This window comes from Balearica regulorum, chromosome 2 (genome assembly GCF_011004875.1).
Source record: "Balearica regulorum gibbericeps isolate bBalReg1 chromosome 2, bBalReg1.pri, whole genome shotgun sequence".
NCBI lineage: Eukaryota > Metazoa > Chordata > Aves > Gruiformes > Gruidae > Balearica > Balearica regulorum.
Genome location: NC_046185.1, coordinates 161,006,413 through 161,028,989, shown reverse-complemented (window position 1 = coordinate 161,028,989; position 22,577 = coordinate 161,006,413). Strand labels below are relative to the sequence as shown.

At 44.3% G+C, this 22,577-nt stretch overlaps 2 protein-coding genes across 11 annotated transcripts in view; both read right to left on the bottom strand.

Annotated features, from left to right (window-relative positions):
- RHEB (Ras homolog, mTORC1 binding) overlaps window positions 1–14,042 on the bottom strand; it is a 42,702-nt gene extending 28,660 nt beyond the window's left edge. Inside the window, exon 1 of one of the 2 annotated variants that reach the window (XM_075746701.1) lies at window positions 13,611–14,042. In XM_075746701.1, the coding sequence (XP_075602816.1) occupies window positions 13,611–13,662 (52 nt within the window). In that variant the 5' untranslated portion in view covers window positions 13,663–14,042. The remainder of the gene's footprint in view (window positions 1–13,610) is intronic. The other variant, XM_075746702.1, reaches the window with a different exon arrangement.
- A 6,108-nt stretch (window positions 14,043–20,150) lies between these two features.
- PRKAG2 (protein kinase AMP-activated non-catalytic subunit gamma 2) overlaps window positions 20,151–22,577 on the bottom strand; it is a 223,771-nt gene continuing 221,344 nt past the window's right edge. For all 9 annotated transcript variants that reach the window (XM_075746692.1, XM_075746691.1, XM_075746694.1 and 6 more), the window contains one exon: window positions 20,151–21,208. In XM_075746692.1, the coding sequence (XP_075602807.1) occupies window positions 21,140–21,208 (69 nt within the window). In that variant the 3' untranslated portion in view covers window positions 20,151–21,139. The remainder of the gene's footprint in view (window positions 21,209–22,577) is intronic.

The following is a 22,577-nucleotide window of genomic DNA, read 5'->3' as shown; positions in this document are numbered from 1 at the left end:
TCTGCAAGCCAGTAGAAATCTGAGAGGCAGCCATTTAGAAAGGAAGTCAGATGGCTTCCTCTATTTTCCTCAGATTTCAAAGCAGTCAGTCAAACTCACAAGCATATTTACAGGCCCTTGCAAAGTTGGCAGCAATGAGCCATCAAAAACACAAACCAGTTAAGTCCTAATGATGCTTTCTAGATCCTATTTTCTGTAAGGAAAGCAAGAAGAGAGCATGTGCTTTATTCCCTAATGTCTAACAGCAAACTCACTCCATCCTACTGCAGTGCTCACGCCTCAATGTTCACTTGCACTTTGTTGCAATGTATTGGAAGTCCAGGCAAGTATATACAGAAAAATTCCATTGTTTTGCTGCAGGGGCTTAGTTGCCACTTCCAGGTGTCCATTTTGTCTCCATTTAAGTCAGTAACCTCACCAAAGGATTGTCAGAAGAAATGTTTTAGTTATTTTAGTGCAGAAATGTTTTAGTTATTTTAGTGCACAGTCCAGTTGCCTCTGCTTGACGCCCTTGCTGGCAGAAAAGCGTATGCCACAGTTTGCCTGATAATTCCCTTTTGATGAGGTAAACCAATTTTAATTTCATGTGTTTACTAGCAGTTGTCAAAGATGGGAAAGCTGTTACAAGGCTTAAAGAAATCCAGAAAACTTCTGTGGCATTGACCTAACCCGGCCATGGTATACATGCATAAATGGCTACATCCAAGATGTTTTAAACAGGTCAGGGAAGCTACATGCTGGGCTCTCCTAACTACGAAGAAAATTCAGATTTTCACATCCGAGACAGTCAACCAATATTTGCTCAGAGACATACCATCCTCTGTATTCCCATCAGACTTCCTGCAGAAACTGTGCATCCCTGCAGCACCTTCCCACCTCCCTCTCCACAGCACCATGCCTACAGTATGTCAGGTGGCTGCAGAAATTCAGAGCCAACTTCACGTATCAGGCACGTCTGCTAGCATAATTAGCAAATGCTTTTCTAAACTAAAAGTTAGACAGTTCTACTTGATATACTGGACTTCTAAAGGGAAGCTTATTAAGCTTAAAGATTCAGACCCTAATGTTTCAGTTTATGACACACTTAGAGCGAAAAAGCCTGAACTTTGTACTGATTTCCTCCTGAAGAGGTAAAATACAAGTCGTACTGCTGGGTAAAAGCCAAGTCCTCGCTCCCTGCGTGCACTCTTCAAGTGGCTAATTAGGTATCTGAATAAACTTGACCTTTCCTTGGATCATCGGCTATGTACAACAGGAAATGTCTTTGCAAGATACTTCTAGTAACTGTCATTGTTTCATCATTAAATCAGTTTTTAAATGCTATGTCATTAGAAATAGAAATGCTGATCTCTTGCTTTAATGCATTCCATGCATTCCCCTTTTCCATCCTCAAGGTTTTCGTTTCAACACAAGGGAACTAACTCCCAACTTCCAGTTGGTTCTTTCTTGACACTAAAGATCATCGGGGTGTACAACTTAAATTACCTTTCTGCAAGCCAGAAATATCAGAACTAGCAGGTTTTAAGCACTTCAAGAAGCGGATCTTTCCAACCGCAGTCACCAGCACCAGTTCTCCATCCGCTTGCACAGACACCGCCCTAATTGCACTTGCAGCACAGTGGAGTTTAACAGCAGACGCCAATGAACTCCACTGCACGCACGCTGCACGGGATAAAGCAGCTGGTTTGGTGTACTGGGGCTTTGCAGCAATCATTTTCCTTTTTCTGATTTCTGTACAACTGGCTGAAGTTAACACCAGCCACATTAAGTTACGCGATACTACTGACCACCTGGTAAAGCAGTGTGTCCTTGACAGGTACAAATTAGGATTTTAAACTTAACATTTCTATTAGAAAATACGATAAACTCTTCTCTCCTCTACCTTTCACTGCAAATCTCACTTATGTTTTTAGACCACCTGATCTACACCAATAACCAGAGAAAGCTTTAATAGTACAGAATCCTTACGAAGATTAAATACTTCAGTTTTTCAACAGATCAAGACTGTTTCACTGAAATCCAGGTCTTCCCCAAGGATCTTCCTTTATGGCTCCAGTTCTCAAAGATCCTTACAGCATTCACTGTTGCCAACTCTGTGGCCACCATATCTCATTGTTTCTTACAACCACCACCAAGCAGAGGGCTAAGTCTCTGGCGTCATTTTAAAAAGGCAAGTCTAGGAGCTTGACCCTGAGCGTATCGTAATATCAAGTAAACTGCCAGAATTGCAGCTGAAATGGTGAGGAATGGACCCTCTGGCAGTACCGCTGAAATGCATATGATACAGGGCCTCAGGAATCTTCTAGGAATTGCAAGGACAACAGTAACAGATGTATTTCTCTCTTCCTTGTTGTAGCATGACAGAAGGCAAGTATCTGACAAGATAGTAATGGTAACATCCCCTCTCTTGGTAACATCACTCCAACAAAGAATGGGACATATATATATATGTATCTCCAGCAACTCTAACTATGAAATTGCAGCCTTACTCTGAGGGGAGGCCCACAGAATTCTTCACCAACCTGTAGCAAAACCTGATTATTACTGATTTATCCCAACAAAGGCAGGCTACTTTTATAACATATTAAACATATATATAAATCTAACCGCATAAAAATCACAAGAAGGTCTTAGGAACAAAAGGCAGCTTCAGACTGCAGCAGTATGCGTGACTATGAAGTAGCCAGTCAATGTAATGGGCTCTTTGTGTCTCCACTGATGGTCCAAAGTCCAATGAACCCAATGTCAACAAATGCCAGCATTGCACATGGCAGCCGAAACCTGACTTTCATGGAAAGAGTGCTACCACTGACAGTAACATCAGCACGCAGCACTCTTCACCTGCCACAACCTGCGCTGCTGGAAGTTCCCAAAGCTGCATGAAGCATCAGGAACTGCAGTACCAACCCTGAAAACACAAACATCTCTTAGCATAAAACAGAGACGGTGGCCTTAAGGGATACCGACTCTCTCTCCCACCAGCGGAGCAGGACATGGTCAACTCCATCACACCTCTCTCAACAGACGCATAAGTAGACACTGAGACCATCTTGATTAATCATCATACAGTTGAGCCTTGCCCACTTTAGTTCTCCTGTGCTAGCGCATGGCTCCTGTGGATCTATACCCTACCAACATAAAAAAGAGTATGCCTGAACTGTACCTTCATCTACAAAAACTCCCCCCATCAAATTCAGATCAACTTTTGATAAGCTATTCTTGTCTCACCTCCCATTCAATTCTACATCTTCTTTGAATTAACTTTATAGGCATCTTCCATGTTCCTTCTGCTTGACATGTGAAGTTCCTCCCCTCTGTTAATCAGGGTTGAAGAAAGCCACAATCTGTTAAATGCCATCTTCATACCATAGCACTTTATACAGCTGGGGTTAGTCATTAACCCTTTCCCACCAACTCTGACTGCAAGCCTTCTTCATTTACACACTTACGCGATCAACATAACAGAGTACCCTCTGAATACACAGGACAATCTGTTAACAGTAAGGAAGGTTCAAAGTAATAATATACCAAAATCACAGAGTGGCGGACATGTGTAAGACATCAGGAAAAAAGTCTCTGGTCTAAGAATAACACCATGTAGAGTACCAGAAGAATCATTTAGAGTCCCCAGCCTTGAGAAATTTAAAGGGAATAAGCCAAAGATCCATCAGATATGACATGACATAGTTTTGCCACAGGGCAGAGAAGACAGAATAGGTAACCCTTATTTGCTATAGCATACTATAAAGTTCCTGCCTGTCCTGACAACCAGCTGACTTTCTTACCTTCCTAACCAGTGTGTATCCATCTGTTAGCTCACAAAGTACTTCAAATTAAGTTTTCGGGTAGGAACCATACTTTTCTATTCTCAGTTTTTACATTATCTAGTACAGAAAGGTCACAATACAGAACTCTGATCTTTGTAGTGAAGAACAACAAGAACACAGAACAAACTAAAAAAAAAAAAAACAAACCACACACAAAACACCCTAGCCCACCCCACTCCCACCCTCCCCTAACCACCTGAAAATAGCCCAGGGAGATAACAGAGGATGACATTTGCAACCTGACACTAAACTATTTTTTCATTTAGACTGTCTTTCATAAGGGAAGTGTCTTCCAGCCGGTCCAGCTCCAGCACCTGAGAAAGCACTTGCCAGCAGAAGCTGGATTCTTCACTTCCCAGCAGTCTGCTACCACAACCACGCAACTTGGACAAGGAGTTGAGTATCAAGCTACAGATTAAGGCAACCTAACTTCAAGCTGACCTTCAAGAGACAGAGCACCACGTTGTATTTGTCTGCTGTACAAGTCTCTGCATATCAACACAAAGTTCTGAAAGTACAATAGCTATTATTACTCTGCTATTATCCAGTTAAACCCTAAATTAATCCAGCTAATCATAAATTCCAATCTATTTTAAACAGTATCTAAGAAATTAAGTACATCACATCTACTTGGCAGAAACAGGCAAAATGTTAACATGCAAATAGGTCAAGGGACAAGACTTACATTGGTACAGCAAAGCCTTTCAGAAGTTGCTTACTTCCTTAGCCTGGCTATTTGGGAAATAACCCGTACGTTCATTTTTGGTTTCCACACTTCCACTATAAGAACTGGAGAGGCATGGCCCAATTCTTCCCACAATAAGCTGCCCTTAAAACTTGGGTCCATACACTCCAACCTCCACCTTTAAACCCTTTGAACCTTTGAGACATACAGCCTATGCCCACATAAGCAGGTAGATGCCAAAATAACAGGATGTTCACATGACTGTCTTCAGGAAAAAAACCCACCATATATCCTACAGTCTCATCATTAGCTATAAACGATATACGAGATAATGGCTTTTTAAGAACACAGTCTTTTTGCCTGGAAATGCAAAGACAGAAGGCATCATCTTATTTTTCTGTGCTACCATTATTCTATTGTTCACAGTGGTTGGTTGTGACAAAAGCAAAACCCAATGCCAGGCTTAGGAACACCATCCGAGACACTGATCTAGCATAAATTTCAACAAGCTATTCATTGAAACAGTTCTGACAGCTTCACTTTAACTCCTCCTCTGTCCTACCACCACACTTAGGGATAAAAGACACTCTGCAGTTGAGGAAGGATAGGCAGACAAATAGTTTATGTGTCTTAAGACTCCTAGATAGGCTCTGTATAAAGAACATGACTTTGAAACATTCAGACAATTTCTTATTCTCTGTAGCTTTACTGCTTCCAAAAAACTTGGTTTATTTTGCATTTAAACATTTTTTAGATTTAAATTTAGCAACCAACAACAGGTTTATCAAGAATTTTGACAACCTTTTTCTCCAAACATGAAAAAAATTAAACTAGCACAACTAACACCTTTCTTTAGAATTTATTCACCCCTGTCAAACCATGCAGATGAAGCAAAACATCTATTAGAAACATACATTTCCAAGAAACCAATGCAGAAAGTACTGAGGCAAACAAAGAAACAGGGCTTGTTTACATGCACATTTCAAAGCAGAAACTTCCAGTTCTGATTCAAAATGGTAATTCTGAAACATTTTAGAACATCAGAATTTGTTATTAATGGAGGCACAAACCTTAAAGCAAAATACACTTTACTGCATTAATGTCAAGGGCTTGATTGTTTTGACAGTTTGTAGGACAGATTTAATAGAGTTTTCCTACATATTATGCATCCCAGCTCTTTTGCATATAGCTAGAGTACCTTTAAAGGAGGTCGTATATATTGAATGAAGTTTTGGCAATACAATCTGACAAGCTGTTGAAGCTAGACAGATGTATCCCACTAACTCAGGAGACAATGTTGTCAAGAGACACTTTCAAATCACAATTTCATGTTACACTCGCACATGTTCACACCCACACACTGAAGACCACTTATGTATTCCCTCTTTTTCCAAATTAAAATTCATTTAACTCAATACTCCACAGAATACAAATAACTAGTGAAGATTTGTCATGCATACTGTTCTGGTTCCTGTAATCTAAAATACCTAAGAATACTGATAACCATTCCAGAAGTACTAACCCCTTGCTCTTTAAGACTTCAGTATTACATTAAAAAAAGAGAGCTGAAAGGAAACGTCACTGTTTAAAGCATAATCTAACAGAGAATTGCAAATTCTTCAGTTTGTATCTATTTAATATAGAAACATCACAACTTTTCTGAACAAGTCTTCTGAGTGTCACACATTAGGGTCTTTTGTTCCTTAAAAGGCCTTCAGAAATCATTCACCGAGTCTTATGCCTCAAAAGATTAATCTTTGGCCATTATCCACAAACTCTTAAGGACTTCATCCAAATTAAATGGCTATAAAATTCCTCCTCATGTTCTAGTCATAAATTCTCCAATTCATGTAAGAAGTCCCACAAGAAATTCCAAGTAGTCTTCCCTCTTGCAGGAGTCCCCAAGGCTCAAAAGCCATTCTTTGCTTATCTACATCTTGACTGGTACATCACGCTTGATAATCCAAAATCTGCACTTTGAGAGCTGGTATCATCTGTTTACACCACTACCTTTCTCACCATTGTCTCATCCTGGATCCTTCATACAACTATACTTAAAATTTGCATGTACAACGATCAAAGTGCATATGGTAAACTGAGGAAGAACCAGTGCATATAAACAGATTAAGTAGTTGTGAATCATCTCTATGCTGCAACAGTGTTGACAAATACAACTAAAGGAGGAGTCAGCAAGTATTTTGTAGGATATCTTAGCTAACACTGAAGATTACTCTGAAAAGCAACAGAGCCTTTAGATTTGTTTCCATTGGTTTTTAAAGTAGGGAGGCAATCAGTGGTTCTGAATGCCTTGCACATTGTAATCTGGACCTTTGGCTTTGCTCTGTTGCTGCATCTTTACTACTAAGCATTTCCAGAAAATTCCAGCAGATCAGATCACTTGAAACATCATCTGAATTTGAAGACTTCAGAACAAGGTTTAGATTTACCCGAAGTCAAACATCTTACTTTTCCTTGATTCTGCATGAAAAGATTAGATTTGACTATGGAAGGTTATTTAAACAAGAATCCTGAAAAACTTGATTTCTTCACAGTTGCCTAATGCACAGTCCACCACCTTTACAAGGCTATCTTTTTCCGTCAAGAGAACTACTCGGGTTCAAAAGGCCCGCTGTCGAAAGTTTACGAAAAAAGCATTCACGCTTATCTGGAGTGGCGGAAGAAAATACTTACAGATGTGGTTTCAAGAGGTGTGACTGAACCAAAGTCTGCACAGCCACAAAAAGCTTACTCCACCCTCCCTCAAACAGCCCATGCTCCTCACCCCACTCCCTCTGACAGGGTTGTACTTGCAGAACCAACCAACCGAGCGATATGAAAACTTTTCCTTCTGGTTGCTTTACTTTGGAAATAAAATAATTCCCCGAGGTGGTGTCCGGGCTTCCAGTATGCCAGTGCCAGCAGCTGACTGGGAGCAGGAAGGTGCCACCTCCAGCCACAGTGCAGGATTAGCTCCGTTTGTGCCAAGGGAAGCCCCACCCCACATAGTTCATTTCCATCTGCCTTCACTACATGGCAATTAAAAAATGAAAGTGGCAAGGATGTCTCTCGGGAAAAGCTGCACTTAAAAGCCTGTTTCAGCGCTCCGTTCAAAACCTGCCTCAGTTTACTTCCTTGTTACAAATTCCATACAAGCAGCTTTTCCTCCAAAACCAATTCAGCATCCACTGTACTTCCTATTTCTCAAGAAGGAAATCCCCACATTCATATGTTTTTGTTAAAATTAATAATCTTTAACCTCATTAAGAGGTCTGCTGGGCAACATAACACATGGATTTTCTCCACATTCTTCCCTTTTTCCCCCCATCCTATATACCCTCATTTGCAGGATAGCTGCCATCAGTGTGCAAGAACCATACAGGAAAGCAAATGTCCTGACGAGGATCGGAAGAGAGGAATTTTAAGCAACACCACCACCACTCCCCCCAGTCTCAGGAAGCACATTTTAGTTTCTCACATTATTAAATTCACAACAAATTTGCCATCCACTTCAAATACAGGCCTTGGAAAACAAAAGGAGACCTATCGAGTCCTTAGGGAGACAGATCTGTGACCGACAAGGGCAGCTTCGTGTTTTTCAATATCGTGCTCCATGTCTGCAGCTTCCGATTTAGGATAATTTGAGTTGACATCAAGCAATTTTGACTCATGCAGGACTCGCAGAGCTTGAGTGCATTATGAACATCCCACAGAGAAAGCTGTTTCAATTTTGGATTGAATACACAATTAAGTCGAGCAGTTTTTAAAATACGCCCTTGAATGTCACCTTCAGGAGAGCTACAGGAAGTTAATCATAATCGGTAGTTCGTCATGTTTTAGCCTGTTCTTATAATCCCAAACGCGTGGTTATGCTAAGTTTCCACAGCAGTGTGTACCACAGAGGTGGCTGGTTTACCCAGAACCTACACTTAAGGCAGTGTAGTATATCTAAATGAAGAGCTTCAACTTTATATAGCTTATAAATTACAGGATCTACATTTCATTTGGTTCCTCCCGCTGATGTTAACTCTAAGTTGAGTAATCAAATACCAAAACACTCAAATACACAAGCAAAACCTGTAAGCATTACCATTGAAAGAGATCCCAGTAGGCAATTTAAGAGTTAATCCTCAAACGGTGTCCTCAAATAACCCTACCCTGGCTTGATATTACAGCTGAACATGCTGCCTCTAGTGCTTCCAGCTACTGCTATCAAATGTGCTGTAGCAACTTTCACTGTAGAACAGCGCAGTCAGACACACCGAAATGCAATTAAAGCTGGCATTTTCAACCTCATTTCAGTCCCCTGGTAGCTGCAACCTTTCCTTTTAGCAGCGTTGCTGCATACCGGCAGAGCGAATGCAGTCCTAACGAGGGAAGCGCTACGAAAATAACCTTGGTACTCGGCAAAATTTTAACATTAGGTTATCAGCTGGATCCTGAACTGCTCGATTTTCCTGTTAAATCCCAGACTTTCCAATGTTGCGGACACAACCAATTCTGTAAACCAAATTACAGCACACAACAGCAGTAATTTCTCCATTCCTTCTCTCTTGACATTTACCCGGGCAATTTGTTGCCTGCTAAAATTACCACTTCCCTCCGTCCAATATCAAAGGGATACCTCCTCAGGGCGGTATACTACTGTGCGAACAGATGCCATCTTTCAGAAGCAAAAAGCAAAACCTCAACTCCATTTTACAACACAAACCTCCTAATACTCAAATAACTCACATTTTCAAAACCAGTAACTACGTTTTGTCCTAACGATTATTCTCGCTATTTACAGGTAGGTATTAAAGGTACCGCTTTTTCTGCCTTTCTTGCTTTCAGGTAAGAGGGGTGGGGGGAAGAGTTGTTTTAGCTTAATACAACCACTTGGAAGGCTTTTCCAGATAATTTTGTTCCACCATAGTTTCTTTGCTACCTGCATGCCGCAGTCACAGACCATGACAGCATCTGCCTGCAGTACGGACTGTTCTCCATCTACACAAAAAAGTTGATTTATTTAGCTGGGAAAGAAAATAGGTAAGTCATCACTAACTTAACTGGATTTCCCCCTCAGAGCTCTAAAATGACCAGGAAAGCATTTTCAGATCACCAGTCCAAATGTGTAAAATTCAGACACAGAATTCCAGTTTCTGCAAGTGTATCTGTAATACCAGCAGCATGAGTTACATGAACAGCAAAAACCAAATCAAGCTGAGATAGTGACCTACAACTGAAGCAGCTGATCCAAGTAACACCTCCCTGCTTATCTTAAATCTATCAGTCCAATATAATACCGAGAATCCCAGTATTAAGCTACTTTACAAGATGATCTGAGAAACCTCTTCTTTCATACAGGTACTTGTGGTCTGAACATATGTGTTTCTTCTACAAACAAAAAAGAACCAAACTGAGCACAAAGCATTTTGGACAACTATACGCTGCTTTTCAGAGTGGCTGTTACTCTGAATCTGAAAAGATTCAGAAAAATCTTAGTCTTGTTTGATTTATTTCCATGCAAATCCATTATTTCCAACTATATTTGGGATATAGTAAATTATGACCAAAATACAAGTATGAAGATTCCTTTTAGTAAAGGCAATAGCTTTAAGTCTTATGCTTCATCACGCACAAGGCAGATTTTTTCCAGAATCGAATCTCAAGTAGCTAGTTCACTCTGGTCACTTCTGAAACAACAGTAACCAAAGTCAAGTTCCTCTCATTGTGAAAGATGACTTTGGGATTAAATCCATCTGATTTCTACTCAAAACCTCACTGAGACAAGCACTCATATATAAGAATTTAACTTTCTTAGACTGATTCAAGCTTGAGCAAAACCCAAAGGAGACATTCTTGTGCGATTTTTGTCTAGTGTCATGCCACAACCTGTATGCTATACCCACACATAATTGGCCTTCCTCACCAAAAAACAAGTCCCGAAGTTCCTGGCAAATACTCTGTCTGCACCTCAGAAAGTATGTCTGCCTGGGAATTCGCGAGGCTTCTGCCACGATCTCTCCCATCAGCAAAGCATACTAGTTTCACATATGAAAGGGTTGATGGTGGTGTTGAAAGATAGAGGGAGTGTATTCCAACAAGCAGACTCCTGAATTTTCTACTCTGAGAACTATTATATCAGAATACCACTCCCAATCTCTAGTCTATCTGACAACAGCACTGGGATAAGAATAAAATTTAATCTAAGTAAAAGAAACAAGGGCTTAGCACAAAGCCACTACAAGATTCAGACAAGTTTCAGAAATCCCCGTGGAGGACGTGCTGGTCCATCACTATACACGCTCGTAACCTGAAAGAGCCACAAAACTGTTGAATCATCAACTGTAGGGAACAGCTCACTCCTCGAAATAGTCATCAAAACCCGGTTAGTTCAACACGTAACTGAAAGAGACACAGGAAAAAAGCTCACCATTTTCTGATTAGCCTCATCTCAACCACCATATAAATTACAAGGAGAGCACAGAACTTCACAGAGCGAGTCACCTAAGCATTCATGCTAACCTATAAAACTGTAAACATTTTACAACTCCTAAGAGTTAGCCTCCCTTATTCCAGGGTTAAGATTAATGTTAATGGCAAAGGAATGTAGCTCCCTAATTATAAAAGGAAATTTAGAAAATATTTCCTTCCAGTCCTTCAGATTTTGGAATTATTCCCCACCTTAACAAACATTAGTTCTATTCAAATGTTGCATTTTCCCCAGAAGCAATGCTCTTCATTTTCTACCACCCAAAAGTTTGTCCTAAGAAGAGATTAGACCCTTTCTTACCCAGAGTTCAAGTAACATTCTTACCATCGTGATACAAAGCAAGACTGACTTAAAAGCTTCTCTGAAGCCAAACTAAGTCCCTATCCTCCCAGACTTTAAGCGGCATACTTGGATAAGCAGAGGACCCAACCTAAATCTCACAGTTTAACTTTCTTGTTTACCTACCAGCTTACAAGATGGAAGTAAGACCCCAATGACCTGTTCCTACTGCTTGAACTTTTACATAAATATTTGCCTAAAAATTTAATGCTTCTATATTTAAGAAGAGTAACTTTGCAGTCTTAACATTTTCAAAACCAGTAACATTTATACTTAAGAGATAACACAGAATTGTCAAGGACAATGAAAGGTAAAATACAGTAGACCACATTTCCCCCCCCTTAATTCTATATTCCTACAACTTGTAGTTGTCCTAATAAAACTGATCTTGTCCCACAAGCCTAATACCGCACTAGTCTCCAAAGACTTCAGTTGAAAAAGTTCAGCAGTAGGCTTTAATAGACATTAGGTAACTTTCTGCCCATCTCTTTCTATATGAGTTACTATTGCTCAAAACATGACCAACCATATTAACAATACTGTACTATTTCTTCTATTTTTTCTTCAACTGAGTATATACCCCACCATCATCAGATGTTTTTTGACTGCTGCTTGTCATTGTCAACAGATGAAAGACCAAAGCTCAACAGTACACTCAGTCCCCATCACAGACTTCTAAAGGACAGAATTTCAAGCATTCTTCCTTCCCACTTACACTGCCATTGCTTGTTTTGCCAGAGCTTAAAGAAAGAAAAAAGAGAAAAGATAACACACAAGACAATTAAACAGACTGCAACAAGTGATGTCAAATACACTATGCAAACTGATCAATCTACTACTTGCTGCTCCTTTTGAGGACTAGACAAATTCATCCTTTTTACACCACCTTGTCTCAAAGTCAGGCTGCAGTTACATACAAAATCAAAGAAACAGCTCTGCTTATTTAGACTTTTTTTTTTAATCTTTAAAAGCAGCTTTTTTTCAAGGGTTCTTCCTGCTGAGTGCATAACAAAAGATAAATTAACTGATTTAGCCACATTTTACTTTAATGTAAAACCCCCTTTTATAGCAGCATAGTATCTCTCTGTAGCATCCTTTTTTCTTCCAACCACACATTATCTTCAACACTGATCTACGCTTTTAAGTTTGATCGATTCGGATAGCCGTGCTATGACTTATTCCCCTCTGCTTTAAGAATCCAAACATTGAAACGTCTGAAACTGTTTTCCATCAAAGATGGTGAATGCAGGAAAAGAAATGATTACAGGTGTGGGCAGTTATAGAACAAAACACTATCAGCTACCATGAACTTGTGCTGGACGCTTCCAGGAAGTTCCTCCACATCGATTATCAGCCCGTGCTGGATTGTACCAGCAGCACCGTGCAAGAGCAGCACGATCCCGTGCTGGGTACACCACAGAGTCAATACAACCCCACGGCCTGCATGAGTACAACCGGCTCCACAGCCGGCTTGGCCACACTGCTGATGGAGCACCTCTACGGAGGGGGGAAAAAAGAAAAGCTAGAAATGGGCAACGGATCAACCCGGTTTCCCCTCGGCATGTCAAAACCGGGTGGTAAATCCTACGCAGGGGTGTGTTTGGAGGGAGTTAGATCAGAGCTTCCCTGAGCCTGCGGGACCGGAGCGCTCCCGGTCCGCACCGCATCCCTTACCGGTCCCACGGGCTGGCAACCACCCGCCCCGGGAGCGCCTGGCGTGACCCTCCCTTCCCCGGGAGCGGCAGCAGGCGGGGAGGCTGGTAGGCTGGCACCCAGGGGTGAGCTGCCTGCACACCGGCAGCCCCCGCCGGGGCAGGGACCTCCTCACCACCCCCCGCCCCGCCCCGGTTTTCCAGGGTCCGCGCCGCGGGACCGTGAGGGAAAGCCCGGCCGGGAGCGCGGCGGCGGCAGCGCGGGGGGGGGGGGGGGGGGGGTGGGGGGTGGCGAAACTTCCTATTAAGGGCACGGCGGCCCCGCGCCCGCAGCCCCAGGCCCGCAGCGCTCTGCGGCGCCGCCATGGCGGGGCCCGCCCGTCCGCCCGCCGCGGCTGCGCGCTCCCGGCGGCGGGAAGCGGGGCGGCCCTCCCCTCCCCGCCGCTGCACCTGCTGCCGCGGGGGAGGGCGATGCGGCGGGAGCCGCCGGGCACAGGGGCCGCACTCCCCCGCGGACAGGGGGGCGCTGCGGAGCCCGAGCCGGCCCGCCCGCGCCGGGGGAAGGCGCCGCACCTCCGCCCCAACGGCCCGCCACCCCCCTCCCCCCCCACCTCACGGCGGCGCCCCGCGCTCACCCACGCTCCGGTAGCCCAGGATCGCGATCTTGCGGGACTTGGACGGCGGCATCTTCTCCCCGCCCGGCCCCGAACCACATCAAGGGCGGCGGCAGCAGCTGCGGTCGCGGCGGTGGAGGAGGAGGAGGAGGAGGCGGCGGCGGCGGCGGTCGGCGGTCGGCTGACGGGGAGCGGGGCGCGCCGCCAGCGACATGCGGCGGGGGCAGCAGGGGGAGGGGCAGCGGAGCGGCGGGCCGACCGCACGGGACCAGCGGCGCCTGGCAGCAGCGGCGGCACCCGCCCCACGTGACCGCCGGGCTCACCAGCCCCTCACGTACCTGTGCGTCACGCGTCACAGGCCGGAGCGGCGACCTCGCCGCCGCCGAGAGCCGGCGCCAGGCGCCGCGAGGGGAAAAACTCGCTGCGTCATGCCTTCCCTTCGCCGCCCCACCCCGCCGCCCTCCGATTGGGCGGCGCCGCTGCAATGCGGGCGGTGATTGGCCGAGAGAGGCGGCTGCGGTAACAGACGGCGTTCAAAGAAAGGGGCGGGGTTGAGTAGCAAGGGCGAGCGGGGACGCGGATTGGGCGTGAGGGGAGTCTGAGAGCTCGCGCCTGCGCAGTGCCGCTGGCGCGCGGCCGTCTCAGGGGCGGTTGGTGCCTTCCGCGCCGCGGGCTTTAACGGCCGCCACGCGCCCGGAGCGGAGCCACCGGGCGCTACCACCACCGCCCATACCCCCCCCACACCCCCCCATCCCCGGGGCTCCTCACCGCCACGGCGGCGGTACGACGCAGCCGGTCAATCGGATCCGGCTCCTGTAGGAGGGCGGCGTCGCTTCATGGCCCGGAGCGGTGCAGGCAGTTGGTGGCGGCCGGCTTTCCTGTCAGGACGGCGAGGAACCGGCGGGTCCCGGGCCGTGCTCGCAGCCCCGGAGCCTCGAAGGGCTCCGTCTCTGGGCCGCCTGTCCGGAAAGGAGTCACTCCGCTGAGCTGTGACGTTTATTTTAAATCATCTCGGTGGATCTTCAGAGCGTTCCCTTTGCACGCAGATAAACGTGGTTGTGCTGAGGAAACGTTGGCTCTGGACACCGGCGAAGTGCTGCAAATGCACGTTAAGGGACGGGGGAGGGCTGAAACGACCGTGGCACCCGTGCGGTGGGGAGTTTCAGACTCAGTGCTGCGTGTGCTCATGCTGACTACAGCACTTAATGGATGCAGTTCAAGGGAGAAGGGCATGAAGAACAGGAAAGTCGTCTTTTTCCATGTTTACTGCTATTTATTTTGCAAACACTTTTGGTAATACCTATTCTACGTTTTATTGAAAAATGAACGTTATTTAGAGGTAAAAATCATGTTTCCTGTGTGCATCTTTTTTGGGGGGTACACTCACATATCTAATGTGACTTATGCTAGGGTACAATGAATTGATAGAACTAAACCAACCCAACAGCTTGATGCTGTTACGAGGGATGGGTTTTCTCCCTGATCTCAGCCATTCATTCCCATGTACTACCATTCTCATAGGGTAAGACCATGGGGAACTGAAGGAAAAGAAAGCTTTTTATACACAATATATATTTGCTTCTGAAGAAGCAGACAACCTTTAAGGAGGTAGCTGCATTGTTTGCCATCTGATTGTACCCTTCTGGATTATAGGATCTTGAAGGCTGAGTACTGGTAACTGTGGAGAGTTATTTCATGAAAAAACAGGGTGGGGTGGGTTATGTGTTTTGTCAGTGATGGCTGCACTTGATACCATTCTTCGTGCTTGTTCTCCATGTCCAGCCTCTCTCTTTTCCAGTCACTACAGTACAGATTCCTGCTTTGTCGCAGCTCTGGGTACCACGATGTAGGGATTGGTGAGATCCTACCACATGGGTGGATTTGGGGGGGCTGAGGAAAGAGTAGCATTTAGAAACCCTGCCTTCGTTACCAGTGTGGTCTTGTTCACAGCTCCCTGTGAGGTGTGGAGGGACAGTCCTGCCTGGTGTGGATGACTGCGTTCCTTTTTGCCTTGCATGTTTTAAAAGACTTTAAACAAGAGTCTTGTCTTTAAGAGTCTGGTGTTTTAAAAGACATGAGGATTGCAGTGGCCATGATCCTGCAGGACCATCCCTTGAGTAGCTCTGCAGCTGTGTGCCATTTTTGCACCTGCTCCCTCTGGACCCATGGTGTGGTCCAAAATTTGGGCAATTTACTGAGCCAGAGGACTGAAGGAACTGAGATAAGAGTTACCTTCCAATAACAAAGATTTGGAAACACAGGTTAAGTTTGTGGTAGTTACGCTTTCGTCTTCCATATCCTTACATTTCTTACTACTTGCCTGTTGTATTTAGGCGCTGTGCTTTTCACCCTGCTCAAACCTCACCTGCATTTTCAGAAAATACATTCACACCTTTTCACACGCTCAGAGTGGGAAGCATCAGTATTTTTTCATTTGTGAGAAGTTCTGGTTAATAATACTTATCCCATCAGGATCGTGTTAACTACTTTGTTCTGTCTTGACTAGGACACTTGAAATACAAGCAGATATGGAGCTTTAGGGAACTTTGTAATTTCTCCGTGCCCTGGGACTTGCTGATACTGCGGAGTGGCCTTTGAGAGCACTCTGGGATACCGCTACTCAAGCGGTAGCAGCTTAAGCAGAGATGAGATGATCTGGGTGGCGATAACACTGTCACTGTGCTGCTCCTGCCCAGGTTAATGTTAAACCCTTCCTGTGGTGCAGAGGGAGAGCACGCCTTTGGCTGTGAGCGTCTGATCGGGGCAGCGTGTCTTATCTGAACTCAGGTGCAGGTGTTTAGGGCTGGACAGCTTCACACACTCACCGAGTGGCCCTTGGCTGAATTTCTCCTCCCTCTAACGCTCTAAGCGTGATGTAGAGGTGGTGATTTCAGAGTGCAGCGTTCCATAGCAGTGGCAGCATTAGGGATTAGGGCTTTGCCTGTGCGTTCCCTGGTCCTTCTCCAGCTGCTTCATCTCTACAGTGTTTGCAAGTTGTGCTGGGAACTACAAAGGAGTTCAGAGAACTTTGGGACAAGTGGATGTACACCTATGCATGGGCTGTAGCCCAGGCTGCTTTTATCTTGCTTCACCAGATACTCCTTCAAATCAAATGTAGCCTTGGTATCAGTTCAGATGATAAATTACATTCATTTTATTGTAAAAGTGAGTTAACAACAGACACGGCTAATGAATGCAACACGTCAGGTGCGGCCTAGGCCCTGAAAGAGAAAAATATCAAAAGGAGAACTGTGAGCACCAGGAGAGTACGTGTGCGCAGCGAGAGCAGGAACAGACGGTGAGGGAGGCTGCAGAAATGGAACCTCTTTCTCTTGTTGCCTGTATTTGTTTTGCTGTGATGGAAGAAAAACCGGGATAAAGAAAAAACCACGATGAATTTAATGTAGTAAACATAACAGTCAAGTATTTTTATGACAATACAGTACATACCAACACACAACACGCTGCCACTCAGATTCCAAACGCAGAACAGCTCTGACGCGTACATTCACCACCTGTAAAAGCAGTTTCCAGCAGAATTACCTGCTCTGTCCCTTGGCAAGCCAGCGCCTTCCCCAGGAGTTTCTCGCAGCGTGCCCAGCATTTGCGTTGGGCACGCTTCCACGTGTACAGCGCAGGCCTTGCTGCGCACAGAGGTTACAGAGTACACTCGGTTCCAGCTTACGCTCGTTCCTACTCCCTCCTGCAGTTTCACAACGATCGTATTTTCCAATATTCAGACAGAAACACTGGCAAAACGGTTGTAGAAGCAAATGAAGGAACTAATTCAGTTCACAAGGGCTATTAGCACGGGCTAATGCCATACAGGCCCTGGTAAGCAGCTAGCAGGGCCACTTTTATTGCTTTGTCCTAAAGGAATGAGTTTGATGTACAAGCACAGGTCAGCTCCTGTGCCCATTTGCTTCAGCGGGAGCAGGTCTGACTGTAATCATCAGAAGGCAAATGGGGACTAAGAAAGTGACTTTCAAAACCACATTTAAATTTAGACCTGAACTTAAAGAGCGGTGGCTGCAGAACATTTTTTTTTTTTTTTTTTTTTTTTTGCATAAATGCCCTATGTGGGTACAAGGGTGGTATTAAATTATTCGGAATGACATTTTCCTCTGGAAATTACCTCTAGTAAGCATTAAATGTGGGTGCATAAGGGTGAAAGCTCATAGAAACTTCTGAAGCTGGCTTCTGAAAGTGGCTGGAGAGCTCAGCACAAACAGTTAAGAGTCTGCTGTGCGACAGGATTAAGCATGTGTGGTTGGACCAGAACCGAAAGACTCGACCTTAGCTGGCAAGGAGCGTTCTCAAAGCAACGCGCAACCTGGGAACCGCTTCACTCCGATTCCTTGTCTGCTGTGAGGACGAGAGCTCAAACCTCAGGACGCGAGGCTGGTTCTTTCTGCGTTACCCAAATGTTCCCAGCAGAAGCATATTCCTGAGTAAAAGAAGATGAATAGGCCTCAGATAGGCAACGATTGTGGTTCAGTTCCTAGGAAACAGCAAATACTGTCGGGGTGGGGGGGGCCTCCAAGATCTCTGATCTTTTAACTAAAAGGATTCCAGCAGTAAAACAGGAATATGTTCTCGTCAGTCAAGTGATCGATGCCAGCAAAGGGTGTTTTTCCAAAGTTGGTTCACAGCATCTCTAGATACTGAAAAATACTGAGGGCTGAAGTCTACTAAGAAACATTCTGTTATACCTAAACTGCTAAAAATATCCAGAGTAGGTAAAACCCAAACTTAATCTGCTCCCTTCCAAGACCAGGAGAACCCTTTTAGAATAATTATCTTTCACAGACACCCCTGGCTGGGCAAGGGAACGGACAGGGAAGCACAGGAATCAACCACGTGTTTCACAGTCCTGCCAGCTGAAGCAGACTCCGTGTCTACAGCGTCCCACATCCTCAGGACAGAAGATACCTACGCTATTGAACGGGCTTTTGGCAGACACCAGAAGGTTCCTGCCACCTCCCTTTGCAACACGGCCCCCTCTGTGAAGCCATTGCTGCGGGCTCAGATCTATAGATACAGCTTGCTGCCTGTCCAGAGGGAAAAAATTGCAGGAACTTGAGTTTAATGACATTTTGTTCATTCTCTTCCACGGCTGAGGCCTCTCACGAGCCATGTGAAGAGTCCCCTTGATCAAAGCTTTAGTTGTGCTTTCACTTTAATCTGGTACCTGCGGCACTGCTGCTGCGTCACCTCTCCTTTACTTATTCCTGTCCCTCCCTTATGCTGGAATGAGCATTTTTCTAGCTCTGTAGTAAACTGAGCTGTATTTAAAAATGACATGATTACTTCAGTTTTGTTTACTGCATCAGCACTGGTACTTGTGCCAGTACAAGCAGAGTGCCTTTGATAGCACTGCTGTTTATTCATGCTTGTGGAGTTCCACTGTGATTCTACTTCCCACAAATTCAAAGTTCAGAACTGAATTCCAGTAAGGGTGGAAATTCTCTAAATACAGTTTTGTATCACTGAGGAGGCTGCTTTCCATAATTTTGCTAGTCCTGCGTCCAGACGTGTGAACGGCACTTGCAATAATGTTAAAATAGGAAGTCTGGACATGCTTGTTCGCAAACTGCAAATTCATTCTGGCTTTCTGCATACTAATTTATGCAGACAAACTCAAAGCTGTCTGCATGGCACAAGGCCAAGAGACTTTGTGCAAAAAAAATAAAGTATATAAAAAAGTATTATCTTCAGAAATACGTAGAATATAGGGCAGAAGAATAAGCTCATGCAGACTAGGATAGGTAGAGCAATCTCCTGATGGATTTAGGCAGGTCCCTGGCATCCCACCTCCCGCAGGAGGCTGCAGCCCAAGCGCACCTCGGCTTTCACCAAGTTGCACGTATGGAGGCGGGGTGGCGTTTGCAGGCACTGCTGCTGGCCGCCTACCCTTCAACAGAGCCACTCTTTTTAGTTTCTATCGCTCCCTCTCCCCAACAAAGATAATCAGAGCTGCGCTGATGTCAACAATCAGCACCAGACCCTAAGGTCACTGGCTGTTGGGCCAAACCGGCTATTTCCATTCAATGCATCCGGAATTGCAGGGAACAGCGTCAGTATTTACCTCATCAGAAAAGGTGCTGGACAAGACCTGATGATGTTTTTCACAGAGTAAGAAAGTGAGATAAAGTCCGAGAGAACAGTTTCCAGTATGAACTACAGGAATATTTTTATACATGAAAGATGCCTGTAAGAATTTTTTTTTTTTAAAACACAATTTCAATTTTTGTAGAAAGTGGCAAAGTTCTGAAGAAAGGACTTTTCATTGCTCATATTTTATAAGCAAACTGAAATCTGTTAACCTTTTACCTCCATGTTTATAAATGGAAAAATAACGGATTGATTTGCTGCCATCATTCCAGTCCAGTATTCAGGCTGGAAGCACAGTAAGAAGTACTGCCTGCATTATTCCATGAGCATAAACCACCTTTAAAGTCAAAGGAAAATAAGAATGCTTCTACACCTAGCTTACACTCATCAAAATGCACATACGTTTATACATGCCAAAGAACTTGGCAAGAACTGCTAAAACCAAACTGATGTTGTAGGGTTTAATTTCTTCCGTCTACAAGAATCTACAATTATAAAAGTCTCATCTTCAAACTTTACAGTACATTTACATTAGCAAACATCCCACAGGTTTGGGGTTTTTGTACAAACATCGTTTTACACTTTAATACAGATGAAAATACTGTTCTCTGGCACCTCATTTCCTCCCTGGTGCCCGTGTATTACAGTTTTGATCCATGAATCTTCAGCTCCAGCAATAGGGACTGATCAACAGGTCACAGCTTCTGCAACTCCAAAGTTTGAAATAATGAGAAAATCTACCACTTGTTTGTATAACAATCAACAGTTTATTAATGGATATGGTGAAATTTTAGCTATCCACCAAAGATGTGTAAAAAATTGTCATGAAAGTAAAAATAAATAAAGCTGTTTTTAAAATCAGTCTCGTTTTACATCTCAGTTCAGAATGCAACATTTAACACAAAACTGTCATTGAAGTTTTAAAGAAGTCTACTGATATTCAAATTACAGCTTTTATGACAAATCTAATGAGAACTGAAACTGATTTGGTTTTAGGTTTAAAGACTTTCACATTCAAATACAGTGTCTTGTTTAGCACAATACTTCCTTTGACAGTGATGGGCAACAGTGATGACATATTGCTGTATTTTGACATAAGGCACTATGATATGAATATGCCATACACTTGCCTTATGTCACATATATCCATTGCTGACCAGTGACTTCTGTCAAATACAAAATGAAAAAGTTTCAGAATACAGTGCATTTTAATGAAGGACATCATGTGAAGTCTTCCAGCAAATGTTTTGAAGACATTTTGAAATACAAGCCTACATTTTAACATAAGCTTTTGTCATGCTGCTTTTTTTTTTGCGACATCACTGAGGGGAATAGACTCATCAGCCACCACTAAGTCCCAATACACATTCTCAACCATCCTGCTCTGTTCTATTGCAGTCACTGTTCTTGAGACAAACTTGACCCAGAAACTTTGTTCAAGTTCTCCTACCAACGTGTATACATTCACAGCAGTCATTCACTTTCAGTCTCCTTTTGTTTGGCACCTGTTGACAGAAGAGGAAAGGATGCATGATTTCCTTATGCAGATAGCGCTTGGCTTCTGGAAAAGCTCAGCTCACTCTGCTGCAACTCTGTCTGACCACGTTATCAGAATCTTAGTACTGGGTACCGTTTATAAAGAACACACAGCAGGGCTGTGGAATGCTAACGCGAACAGAGTGAGGAAGGCCTTGAGAGCATTATTGCTTCTAACTCCATTGGCAAGGCAGTCTAAGGAACTCTTATGGGAAGTTACTAAAAGTGGCTCTGAAGATTCTCCCCAGCACAGAAATTTAAAAAAAAAAAACCAAACCAAAAAACCCCAAACCAACAAAAAAGCCACACCCCAAACCTGCCCATCAGCTTAGAAGCCAGGCTTAATCATCATAGCAGCGTCCACAAATGAAGTCCTGCTTGAGAACAAACTACATAAGAATTCAGTTTAACTGCGCTGTGTTGATGGACCCATTTGTCCTGGCTCAGAGGCAGACTTGCTCACAGGAGGGATCTGAGAGATCCGCTCAGCAGGACTGTGTAGCATCTTGCCTTTTCTCCAAGTACTCAAACTAGCCATGGGTTCAGTCGTTGCCCAGCATGTGGCTGGTTTGGCTTCAGCGTCCAGCTCTAGAAAGCAACAACCTCTTGCCAGCAACCTGGAGTTACTACTTGTAATGTATAATCAAACACTGAAAGAGTCATAAAATACATCCAGTTTTCACATTGCAGCTGATACTTTTTCCCCCTAACATAGGCTGCTCTTAATTCCTGCCAGTCAATACGCTTTCCTTTCTAGTCAGTGGAGAGAAATGGTCACTTTTAGAGCACGATTCATCTGGTTGTTCTTAGGCATCCACTTTAAGAGGTAAATCACACTCTGGACTCTACAGACTACATCTACATTGCAGACATCCTCACTTCACGAGACAAATCCCAATCTAAAATTGGGCAGTTGCCTGTAGAACTGCAATCATCTCATGCCTAACTGCTCCTAAAAATGCCATCCCTCACCTCATCTCTTCCAGTGGCACAGCCCTGCCCCATCTGTGGCTCTAATGCCTGTACTCAGTACCAGACTCTCCTGGGAGCCAGTTTAGTGTGCCAAACTGACAGAACTCAGCAGCCTTTTTGCTGGCCCGGTTTCCTGTTAGAACAAGAAGTTAAAGTAGCTCACGGAGGGATCTCGTGAGTGCAGGTGCCGCCACACGCTGAATGCCAGAAGAACACAGCCCAGAGTGTGGGAGCAGGAACTGCCCTTTTAATGACAGAACACTGTTATATGAGCTCACAGAGCTGCAACTTAAGGGTCCATGTAATTCCAGTGTAACAAAGCTCTTTGCCAGTATCCAGATTCACCTTTTCTGTCTCAACTTAACA